This window comes from Sabethes cyaneus, chromosome 1 (genome assembly GCF_943734655.1).
Source record: "Sabethes cyaneus chromosome 1, idSabCyanKW18_F2, whole genome shotgun sequence".
Lineage (NCBI taxonomy): Eukaryota > Metazoa > Arthropoda > Insecta > Diptera > Culicidae > Sabethes > Sabethes cyaneus.
In genome coordinates this window covers 103,858,701-103,871,432 of record NC_071353.1, presented here as the reverse complement: position 1 = coordinate 103,871,432, position 12,732 = coordinate 103,858,701, and the positions used below count along the sequence as shown (strand labels likewise).

General features: G+C 41.3%; 1 protein-coding gene across 4 annotated transcripts in view; it reads right to left on the bottom strand.

Moving 5' to 3' along the window:
* Positions 1-10,579: 10,579 nt before the first annotated feature.
* LOC128732403 (cyclic AMP response element-binding protein B) overlaps positions 10,580-12,732 on the bottom strand; it is a 32,805-nt gene continuing 30,652 nt past the window's right edge. For all 4 annotated transcript variants that reach the window (XM_053825653.1, XM_053825673.1, XM_053825661.1 and 1 more), the window contains one exon: positions 10,580-12,420. In XM_053825653.1, coding sequence (XP_053681628.1) covers positions 12,188-12,420 — 233 coding nt within the window. In that variant the 3' untranslated portion in view covers positions 10,580-12,187. The remainder of the gene's footprint in view (positions 12,421-12,732) is intronic.

Genomic DNA, 12,732 nt, shown 5'->3' with positions numbered 1-12,732 from the left:
TGAATATTATCAGACACTAAGTCTCCGAAAAACATACCGGAAGGAAGGCCGTTTTGTTTACGTTTATCATTAACGAAGGACCAAAATCGTTTTGGGTTTCTTCTCAAGTCGTCCTGTGTACGCTTTACGAAGCATGAATATAGGTGTCGGTTATAACCCCTATACTCATTGCTTATCTGGTTGAAAGCACGCTTTGTCACAGGATTACGCCTATTAGTGTACCTTCTCAAGGCAGCAGCCCTCTGGCGCTTTAAAAATCGTAGCCTCGGATTGGACCATGGTGGTCTCCTGCACGGCCGGGGAGCAGGTACATGCGAACAAAAACAACTTTTCAGCTTTTCGTTAAAATATTCAACAGCGTGGTCTACATTCCCGATAATGTCAAATTCTGACCAATTCACATTCATCAGTGATTGATTTAGTGCGTTAAAATCGCCTTTCGAAAGTTGAATTCGCTTACTACCGCAACTGACTCAAATGAAGGCGGAAGTGTAATGCGCAACGAAAGAAGAAGCGGGGGGTGGAATTGATCAGCTTCGATTATCGCTTCATGCGCCTCGGATAAATTACTAGCATCTTTAGCCACGTCATTCATGAACACCAGGTCCAATGTACGGTTTCTGCTGTTGATAACAGTATTCATTTGTCTCATGCCCATTATGGCAAAACCATCGACCAGGGCGGCACTGGCAGGAGAAAAAGTCGACAAAGCGGGATCGGGAAAGGCAAATCCATTCGAACATCTGACCCACGACAGGTTTGGTTGATTAAAATCTCCAAAAATAACGTGCATATCGTCAGTGTGCAGAGAATTTGTTTGTTGTAGTGCAGAATCAATATGCGCTTCTATTGAGATCACGTTACTTGCAAGGTCAGGGCTAATGTAGACAACACCAAGGCAAATTGACCTGCGAAAGCCGATAATTTTAACCCATAACTGTTCCACTGCATCAGAGGGTTGAATTGGCGAGATTAGTGAATTCAACCGACAAGCCACAGCAACATTATCTTGAATTAAAAATAACTTGAGAACGGCTGGGCCTAAGAAAAAAGTTTACATGGCATATTTTGTTCAAAATTATACGTAGAATTTGATTTTGTTTGAGTTTTATTGAAAGAAAGTAAAATTTGAGTGTTTTCGAAAAATTTGTCAATTTTAAAGATTTTGTTTTAAATTCGAAGGAGTGTCTGTATCGATAACACTTCACCAGATTTTAAAGCATAATATAGGCTATACAGGGTGTTAGGTAGCTTAGTGCAGATATTTCAGGAAGTGATAGAGGACCATATTTGACGAAAAAAATCCTTCTACGCATATGGCCAAATCTCAAGCGTTACAAACTTATGGAACATTTTTAGTTTTCGATTCTGTTACTTTCATTAGAAATCTGAAAAAAATTGTATGAAAATTGCTTTTAAACCTGCTACTTCATGAAATTTGGTAACTTTTTAGAAGCGAAAATTGTGTTGAATTAGTATCTGAAAACTGCACGAACTCATACATCACGCATAGCACACTAGATCAACGCGTGCGACGGACACAGTTAGACGCATATGGAAAACAGTTTCGAAACTGACTTCTCGGGTCTCTCTGGGACGTTTCTGAAAACTATTGCAGCGTTAAAATGTATACTCCGGAAGCACTCGCGGACATTCACCTTTGTTATGGCTTCGCTAATTATGTAACAACGACAGCCCAGCAGTAGTGTAGTTGTGGATTTTCTCATCGTCGGCTACCTAATGCAAGTAAGTGAACGCAAACCCAGAAGTGTTCGTTGTTGTTGCACAATGATTTTAATTCAGTATGACAACTAGGGCTGTCGGTATTGGGCACTTTTGGTGAAAACCGGTATTTCGGTATTGGCGTAGAAAATACCGGTAATACCGGTAAAATACCGGTATTAGCAGATTATTCGAAATCAATAGAAATGTTGATGTTTTTCAGTAATTTTTTTATTTTGAAACATTAGCTTCAGTATTGTTACTTAGCAAAATAGAATTGAAGCAGATATAATACACTTAACGATTTAATTTCCTTACTGTAGAACGAATTTTATTGCCAACACTTCCAACAATAAAAACACTTCCGCTTTCATTGATGTCTAGCGAACGATTTTAAGCACATCACGAACTTTCCTTTCATTTCTTCAAATTTATAGTAGAGAGACTCGCCTTTAATTATTTACAAAATATCTTGTATTGTTGCTTCCAGCATAATTAATGCCCCGGTCTCCTACAGCCTCTCAACAGTTTTTTCACCATCCCCAAACCGGAACTCCAGCATAACGTCTTCCTCTTCATCATCGTTCACAAATACCTTCTCTTCTCTGTTATCAATCCCACTATTCCAATATAGTGGGATGCAGATTTCATCTCCTTGTGTAATCAATGTATCACTCGAAAGACTTGAAAAATATTCCAAATTCTTTCCTGGCAGATCCTTTGTTGGCAAGAATGCTCAAAACGCGCAAAGATCCCCGTATTCTGATCAGAGCCCGGCATCGTCGAAACAAATAAATGAAGCTAACTTTTCCTTACATTCGCTTCATATATGAAGCGACTTGTTTCATTTGTTGAGCAGAACGTTTCGCGCAAGCTTCAGCTGAAGCTACTGACTGTGTCAAATGATGACGATTGACAGTCATGCACGATTTGTCGATGTTGAGTAGATTAATGTAGGAAATGTTACTCAACATCAATTCAATTGCATTCAAAGTCTAGGCTGACCTTTTTCTGAACATTTGATAGAGAAATACAAATGAAACTTTAAAACCGGTCATCATGATGAAGTGAAAATCGTTTCAATGACGCTGATTTTTGAAATGAAGCGGCGCTGCTTCAGTTAAAACTGGAGCTTCATTACTTCATTGTTGAATAACAATTTATTAGTGTTGGGTACCGCTAATTCGCTAACCGAGCAATCGCGAAACGCTAATTAGGCTTCATAATTTATACTCAGACTAGCCGAATTGTTGCTGATCCGTAATTCCAAATGAAGTGCCGCTATTAATTTTGAAATTAATAAACTGTTGAGCATTTAATCCATTATTATAGGTTTTGATCTTAGTTTTATTAAGAAAGTAATAATTTGTACAGTGATAGATTACAATGCAAGTTGTTGTGATATGTTAAAAAAAACTGTGCCTGTAATTTGCAGTTTGCGATTAGTAATTCGCGAAACTTCCTCGATTATCGAGCAAATTGAATTGGTTAGCGAATTAGCGAATTAACGGTGCCCAACACTGCAATTTACTATTGTAAGTGACGTTTCTGGGCCCTGATCTTGTTTCCTAAATTCGTTATTTGAGAGCTTCGAATAATTTGTTGGCATTTGAATACCAAGTTGTTCAAAAATAAATTGAAACCCGACGTTTGGCTTATACAATGAAACATTTTTACAGCAAAGTTACTCTACTGTGCTTTAAGCGGGTTCAAGAGCTATAATTATGTGACCCACAATTTCACTCTCTTCATTGTTAGTAGTCGTAGAATCTCGTCGGCATTAACACCAAGTTGTTTTTCTAAGAGTTTTATAATCTTTTATCAAATTTAGTTCTTATTCGCGTAAGGGGTTGGAAAAAACAAGCAGATTAGAAAATACCGGAAATACCGGTTTTTTGCCTTTCCAAAACCGGTATTTCGGTATCCAAAAATTGGCCGGTATTACCGGTTTCGGTACTACCGGTACTACCGGTTAGACAGCCCTAATGACAACGCACCGTCGCTTCCGAGAAGGAACATTGTTTACAAGGAGGCCTTGGCCCGAAATTTTTTGGCTTACAATTTAAAAAAAATATGCAGAAGAGCAATACACCAAGCTAAAACTGTAGCACAAGTATATTTTTGATGAGTTTTGTATCTCTCATAGTCTTTGAAAACTCTCAACTATCCGTTACTCGGAACATTCGGCATTGACATAGGCGACGAAACTAGGATATGGAATGGAGACTTGATATCTCTAACTGCAAATCGCTAAATTTCGTTGGTGGCGAGAGGAAGCTGTTCGATCAGTTAGAACCCCGAAAGTTTGGCATCGTGGCACTGCAGGAGATCGGTCGCAAAGGCGAGAGGTGGAGGATCCGTGGCGGCAAAGCTCAATTTTTCCAGAGTGGTGGAGCGACCAATGAGCTGGGCACGGGCTCCGTAGTGTTGGGCAAAATGCAGGATCGCGTAACGGACTGGAAAGCGATCAACGAGAGGATGTGCGTTTTGAGGACAAAAGGCCGTTTTATCAACTACACCATCATAAACGTATTATGTCCACACGAAGGTACACTCGCGACGAGAAGGAAGCGTTCTATGCGCAGCTGGAGGCAACGTACGACAGCTGCTCACGACAGGTCATCAAGATCGTCATCGGGGATATGAACGCCCAGGTCGGCAGAGAAGCAATGCATAGACCGGTGATCGGGCCCTATAGCCTGCGCACCGATACGAACGACAACGGCGAGCAATGCATCAACTTTGCAGCTTCCCGAGACTTAGTGATCAGAAGCACTTTCTTTTCCCACAAAGATATCCACAAAGCCACCTGGATATCACCTGACCAACGAACTTCGAACCAAATAGACCATATTCTCATCGGGCCGGTTTTTCTCGAATATCACCAACGTACGCTCCCTACCGGGTGCGGATATCAACTCGGACCATTACCTAGTAGCAGTATTCGTGCGCTTAAAACTATCGACGGTTTATACCTCGCGACAAAGCCGCCCTCCTCGGTTAAACATTTGGCAGCTAAACATCCCGCCAGCTGCCGAAAACTACGCGCGCGTGTTGGATGAAGCTCTGCCTGCTTCGACCCTCGAAAACGAACAGAGTATGATACACTCGGCCGTCAACGAGGCCGCGACCGCGGTGCTACGAGTGGAAACCTAGTTTGACGGGGAATGCCAACATGCAATAGAGAGGAAAAAAGAGCATAGAAAAACTGTCTAAGCATATCCACGAAAGAGAATATTTGGCCAAGTACCGACGAGCGCGGAACGAGTTGACCATGATCCCGAGGAGGAAAAAGCGCCAGAAGGCGGACAGATCGTCAGTAGTCGGAACAACTATTCCGGGCTAATGACACGCGCTAGATTTACGAGAAGGTGAACCCAACTCATAATGGCTACACACCTAAACCTGAAATGTGTATGTACGAGGGAGGGGATCTAATCTCAATCGAGCGTGAGGTGGTCGACAGGTGGAAGCAGTATTTCGATGAGCACCTCAATATATAGCGATATAGCAATAGGAGATGCAACGGAAGTTAACCTCGGAGTGCCTACAAACGACAACTACGTGCCGGCTCCCGATATCGAAGAGACCCGCCAGCTGAATAATAGGACTACCAGTCTGATTAGCGTACAAAACGCTTTTTACTTCGTATGCTGCTTGATCGAAGCGTCTTGCGGAGGAAAAAGTAGGCTCGATGCGAGAGTGCCAGAAGCTATGCAGTCTTTAAAAATCTATTCTTCTCAACAGCAAACTAATTAGCAGAAATCATATTGTACGCAAACTTTTGAAAACCATTACAAAGTTACTTGTGTTACATAGTTAGATAAATAAATAAATTAATTCGAAAGAAAATTCTGTAACATAAGCGTTAAATATATTACTTAAACAAATGGTTTTCTGCATAATAACTAGTCCTCCATCCAGAGGCGAGTAAACCTTCTAGGTTTACAACTTCTCTAATAAAAAAATGGCTTGGCCCCCCCAAACGAAAATCCTGGCTACGTCATTGGTCGGTAGATTTCGCAAAAGATCTTGGTCCTGATAGTTTGTCACCCACGTTTATTAAACAATTTACCACGTCCTCTCTTTTCGCCCGTGTCAATCTTCAATCGTGCACTAGATAGAGGCGTTTTTGCCAACGGCTGAGCCGTATCGAAATCGGCATCCCAATCTATTTCCTGTACTATTCAGGTGCTTCGAGTCTACTACCATGTACCATACGTCTCCATTGACGTATATTTTCATACAGCGGTCGACTCAGTCGAGTTATCCGACAAAATCGTGTCGCATGTGACTTACATTAAACCAAAAGTAGATCAGACGAGCAGTATCACTCGACGTGAATTACGTAACAGCAGAGTGACTATATACAGAGTGACGACACTGTCAAAATTGGAATGACAATTATCTGTTAGTGTCATTCCAATCGAGCAGTCGAAAGAGAATGCAGAAAAGAGAATCTTCATTGCATACATTAAGGATGACATGTCGCCACTTTGTATAAAGTCACTCTACACCCATAGTTAATCCGTCTTCATCCCTCGCCTCTAATCTCGTGTACGCCGACGAAGATCGTCTTTCGAAAACTCGAAGCACTCGCAGATCCTCCTGAAGCATTGCTACGTTTCATATTCGTAGACAACCGGTCTAATGAGTATCTTGTACAGGCTACACTTTGTACGGAGGCTTAGCCTGTTCGATCGCGATTATTTGTGAAACCTATTGTAAGCCAGTCTCCCAGTTGACCTCGAGGTACAACACTGGTCTAACAAGTCAGTTGTATGTAGCCCCGCAATTGTCCTTTACTCTAACAGTTCTCTGCAGAGGTTGGAGAATTCGCAAATTGAATATATACACCAAGCATCGGCAAGCAACTTTATCACGAGTATTGACTAAAATGAATGGCTGAACCATTCGCCACATCGAATGAGCCGCATAGGTACATTCACGCTTCATAGCATCGCTGAATATACGAATATCGTATACAACGCAAAAGTGCGAAACCAACCATTCTGTTGTTGGAATGGGAACTATCACTAAAAATCGTTACTGATAACTATCAGTAATTTCAGTACGTTACTGATAACTATCAGTAAATAACAGTAATTTTACTCATCAGAACATTGTAGCAAAAAATAGGAAATTGTGATATTATAACTGCGTTCTTCATTGTAAGTTTACTTTGTAATTTACCAAGCGGCTTTATGGAGGCTCGCGCAATAACCGTCCAGATTTTTACCACCCAGCAGATATGTTGGGAGCACATCGTGCCTACGGATGACAAGAACCAGTCGATCAAGACCAGCAATTGCACTTATTGGTTGAACAAGGCTTCCCAGATAAACTGACGCTACTGATCAGAGCTATTGGATTGGACACCCTTCGATACGCGGCGAGGGCTGAGACAAGGTTAAAAGATGACTGATATCATAGCTAGGAACCTTGCGATGGTGGAGGCAACCTATGCCAGGTTGAAAACAGTAGTTTAGGAAGATCAGATTAATAATAAATACGTCAAAGATCACATACATGAAAGGAAGAGACTCCAAGGAACCAAACGCGTGCCTCTCACGGATGGTAGCCCTTGACGGTGACGAACTAGAAGTGGTAGATGAATTCGTGTATTTTGGATTGCTGGTGACCGCGGACAACATTAGTAAGGAAATCCAGCGTAATTAGTAAGGAATTCAAGCGGAAAATCGAGCCTACTTTGCCCTTCGCTATACGCCACGATCAAGAAGCACACGTTACCGTACGAATCTGATAATGCACAAATCTTTTATTAGGTCAGTAGTTTCTTATGGATTCGTTAGGTCGCTCACGGAGGATATATGCGCCCTTGCCGTATCCGAACGAAAGGGTACTGCGGATGTTTGGCGAAGTACTGAAAGCGAAGAGTGGTGGAGACGTATGAATCACGAGCTACAGGCATTGTTTGGAGTTAATCCCATCGTACATTTGGCGAAAGTCAGTAGGCTACGGTGGGCCATACACGTCGTAAGAATGCCGGACGATAGTGCGACGGAAACAGTTGTCTTCAACAACCTCACTGGCACCAGGAGCAGGGGGCTCAACGTGCAAGATGGCACGAAAGTGAAGTAGAAGTATATGAATCACGACATACTTCTACTGCTTGAGAATCCCAGAGACTCTCATCTACATCTGACGAAAGTCGGTAGGCTACGGTTGGCCGGGCACGTCGTAAGGATGCCGGACGGCAGAGCCACGACAACAGTTCTGATGATGGTTTCCCATCCCTATTGCGAAGTCTGTCGTATAAAAACAGAAGGTCAAATTTCGATAAAGGAATTAGCATCCGGGCTTTGCTTTTACAGATATTCTACCGGCAATGTATGTGTTCTCGGCAAAGCAAATGAATTGACTCGATTAATTGAAGGTCGTGTCCAGCATATTGATTTCCACTATGTTCAAAACACCTGTGTTAAAGATCAGGCATGAGAGACCATATCATCTTGTGAGTTTCGAATGAAGTCGACAATCCACTAGAAATTCCCAACAGCACTGTATCATCAATTATGGATTTAATCAGTCTGATCAACTTCGATGCATGTTCAGTTGGTGTTCAAGTGTATTGGAGAACGGCAACCCAGGACCGACTATAGTGGAGGATCATTAGCGTAGCTAGGAAATTTCTCTGGAAGGGGCCTAAGGGGTGGCTTCCAAAAAAATTCACTTTGCATAAAACTTATATAAGCGCCATCGTCGTCGTTATCGTCAGCAGCATAGAGCCGGTGTGGCTCGTGCTGTTTCCAGCTTTCGTCTCCATTCAACCGAAGACCCCATTATTAACAAGTGTGCCCTCTCTGTAAGTTTTCTATATAACCGCCATGCGTCATCATCAGCGGTGCTTCTTTTAGCGGAGGTGGTAAATTTTGTATGAGTGTTAGTAAGCTTTCAATAATTCTGTATTAGTGTTTGTTCGATTATGTTAGCATGACGGTATGAATATTAGCACTCATTCACAGTGATGCATCCAGGGATACCGAAGAAAAGGCTTCTTACACATCCTCGACGAAAACAATCAAGTGTGGCAGATACATGTTGTGATACGCTTTGTCGGTCAGCCAATCACGACGTTCCCGCGGAATCCGCACAGGTTTTTTTTATAGAAAACGTCATGCGGAATGCCGTCGTTACGTCTAAGCTTTTCACCAAGGTCTAGAGAGCCGACGGATTCCGCTTTGCGTTCGCTTCGTTCGCTTCAGTCGACTGAAGTAAAGCTCTTTCATCTTGCGGGTTAACCGTGTGTTATCCTCAGACCGTAGTCAAATAAAGCGATTTCTAGATTTTCGTTATGTGTTTCGAAGATTGCGCAGTTCAGGGGTCCACCAAGGTTGGTTATATTGCGCTCGGGGTTATAAGTCGCTGTCTAATTGGGATGCAATCATGGATGATATCGAAGATTACATAATTAAACCGGAGAACGGCATAGTCAACTTCACAATCGGCCAAAAGCGTTATCCAATCTACGCCTTTTGGGCGTGTATGAATTACAGATTCATCGCAGGAATTGTCATAATTGTAATGATGTCTTCAATAGTTCGGATGTAGTCGTATTTATTAATAAAAGGTCTATGACGACCGTCAAATTTTAAAGTTCCACAGGGCGATTCGAAAAGATCGATCTTTTTAGTGTCGCTAACGAGAGCCAGTTCAAATAGTTGGTCTTTTGCATTACGTAAGTATCTGCTGTAGCTCACATGCGAGAATGGACTGTGTCAGAGCAATTTCTTGTGCAGACGAAGCGTTAATCGTAAAATAAAAATGCGTCAGATTCCCACAGGAGCCTAGGCAAATTGTCGTCACCCAATGCGATGACTGTACCAATTGTTTCAGCTATGTCACATAGTTACTACACACAGGAAGCATGGTCAGAGTAAACAAGGTTGTCTGAATTTGGCCTAATGTAGACACAACACACGACTTAAATATACATATTTTAGTCGTGGACACAACACACAACATATGTAGACTAGCAGCGATACGCGTACCACGACTTACTCTAAACTGCCAGCGGTAACCAAGGGGACCGACTTACATCGTAGATGTTTTTTAACACTTAGTAGCACGCCGTAGTAATTGAGAAGTAGAGGGATTACGGTCCAGGCGGTATCGTTCTTAATCCCGGGATATTCTGGTAGAATATTGTTAGGGAAAGAACAGCCTGGGCAATCGGATACGAGAGTGCTTGAGAAGGTCTTAATGAGCCGAAATCTGGATCACCAGATATGTTGGGAAAATAGTTAAAAGGTGACGCTTTGATGATTTAAAGTATGAACATACTTACCATTCATGGCAACTTGGAGAATCCCTTCACCTTCACCCTTCTTACTCCCACAAGAACAACCGGGACGACCGACGAACACTGGCTGCAGTTGAGCCAAGCCGTAAAATCGTTGTAGTCCGATTCTAACGACATCACCTTATAAATACTCCTGCTCTGCTTGTTTTATCATTATTAGACCTCTATGTTCGGGAGTTTGCTCATGGTACATGGTACTGCCTCCCAGTTGGCTTCGAGGTATGACGCTGGCCTAATAAGCCAGTCGTCGTATGTTCGAATCTCTGGGCTCTAGGCTGCGAGAGGCTGTTAGAGTCAATAGGATCGTAGCAATTGACCTGCACTCTAACAGCTGGCTGCGAAGTCTGTCGTATAAAAACAGAAGGTCAAGTCTCGATAACGGAATGTAGCACCTAGGCTTTGCTTTGCTTTACTTGGTACTGCCATCTTTATCATTAAAAAATATTTATCTCCAATTGTACTCTTTGTTGGGAAGAGTTTCGGGTTAGGTCACAGTTTTCTTTCCGATTTTCGAAACTGCTGATTTTGCTTTTGCTTTCATCAATTTATTTATATTTGTTTTCTTTCTCAATTAACAGTATCTTCCATTGTTGGTTGGAATTTAGCTACTTGACGTCAAATAATTGTATTTTTTCTGTCTCCCGGCATTCGTCTCACGCACTACACGTGATTGATTCTGGTGCCACTGTGGTCCAAAAATGTTCCATTTTGACACTCACAAGATCTGCTATCTTGTTACTAACTTTGAGACACAGAAATTTCGGTGCCGGACTTAGTATTGTGTAAATCAAACGCAGCACAAATGCTGCTACACTAGTTTTGTATGTTTGTTTTGTTTTGTTTTTTTTTTTTGTATGCAGAAAAATAGCATTTTTCATTGTTTACCTTTTTGATATCGTCGTAAATTTCTTAACCCACAGTTCAGAAAATTCACCTCACTCAATTCAGTTTAGTTTCTTAGTAAAAATTCGCCTCCTAGAGTTTTCTTTATTATTTTATATCTTTCTTACGTCATTACATACAATATATAGGTATTTCTTGTGTATAAGTAAAAATGGTTTTCTCTTAAATTAGTTTTCCTCTTTTTATCTCTCTAAATGTACACATTTGCCTTTAGCAACATTCTTTACCAGTAGGGGTTCCTTACCTTTGCCCTAAGTTTTTGTTTCCACCTTTGCATCCTGCTAATCTTGCTTCAGTATTTTCGTTTCTTTTTTCGCTAAAGTTATTTTACAGTGTCACAAAGTGTGCTTTTCTCGCACACATAAGTAATCAGTTTCAAAAAAACAGAAAACAGACAAAGCATTTAATTCTGTCCCTAGCGATGATTGTTAAACAGACACAACAATCGTCGAGTAGTTCGTTGACCTCTTTGAGGAAAGGAAAAGGATTCATCACACTGAATAATCTACGATCTCCGCGCTTAGCTTTCTGACGGCGGTAGTCATCCTTCTCCACATATTTGATTAATTTAGTAATCCAAAAAATTTGAAACAGCGCTGAATAGGTACCGTTCAAAGAGCTACAAATTACAGCGCTATCTTTCTGTACAACTATAAAGAAATACAACAAACATTGTTTTTTGTGTAATTTTTTGTTTTGTTTCATCCACTGTACAATATGTTTTCCTAATGCTACTAACAGAAAAAAGAATAGAAACATGGACACTCGTTAAGCGCTACCCCCTGAACACCAAGTAAAACGTCTATTATTTTGTATGCGTTTTTATGCATTTTTAATGCATATCCTGCCTTTCAATAGACTAAGAACATATTTCTTTTCCTCATATGGCATTATCCAGTGGGGTGCTCTAAAAGTTAAATTTTCAGTTTTCCTGTTTGTGTAAATGTTTCTTGGATGGATCTTAAAATGTGTGTTTGTGTCCTGCACTCTAATCGACACCAAGGGAGAATATTTTTTACCTCGTGCCTTTTACAGGTTTGCTTCGTTTTACTTTTCCTATTATTCCCTCGGTCGCTCTATCTCTTTAAATTTCCGTGTCTACCAAGAGACACTTGCATGGTACAAAATAATAAACCTATTCGATGGTAGTTTCTACCTCGAGACGGGACTGCTGAAGTCCCTTCGCCGGCCGGCAGAAGTAACAACAGTAACAACGGTAGTAGTTTCGTCCGGTCCTTCTCAGTCGTTCTTCTGCTGGCAGTAGAGCTCCTTCAGGGATTTGAGTTCCTCGATCAAGGCCTTATTCTGGTTCTCCAATACGGCCACTCGATTCTCCAGGCACTTGATGTATTCCTTCTTCTTGCGTCGACACTCACGTGCCGCTTCTCGATTCTTCTGCAGGCGCATCTCCCGTTTGCGTGACTGGTCTTCCAGCTGCACGTTGCCGCCCATGACTGCATTGGGAAAGAGATCTTTTGTTGCGTTGTTGAACATTCCGGGTTTTGTTTGATGTGTGCGTGTTTGATGTTTTTTTTTATTTTTGTTATTATTGTGCACGTGCATTTAAACACCATGACGAAACAGGAGGCAGAAACAAACCGAACGTGCAAATAACAAACGCAACACATTGGTTTATTTTGTTTGTTTGTTTATTTGTGTCGTAAACGAAGTAAAAGGATATTTTAAAAGAAAAAAGAACAAAAAGAAGAAAAGAATACTAATCAAAATCTACCATTTCTCAAGTATAAAACAAATCACTCAAGAGCCTACTACGATCTAAAAAA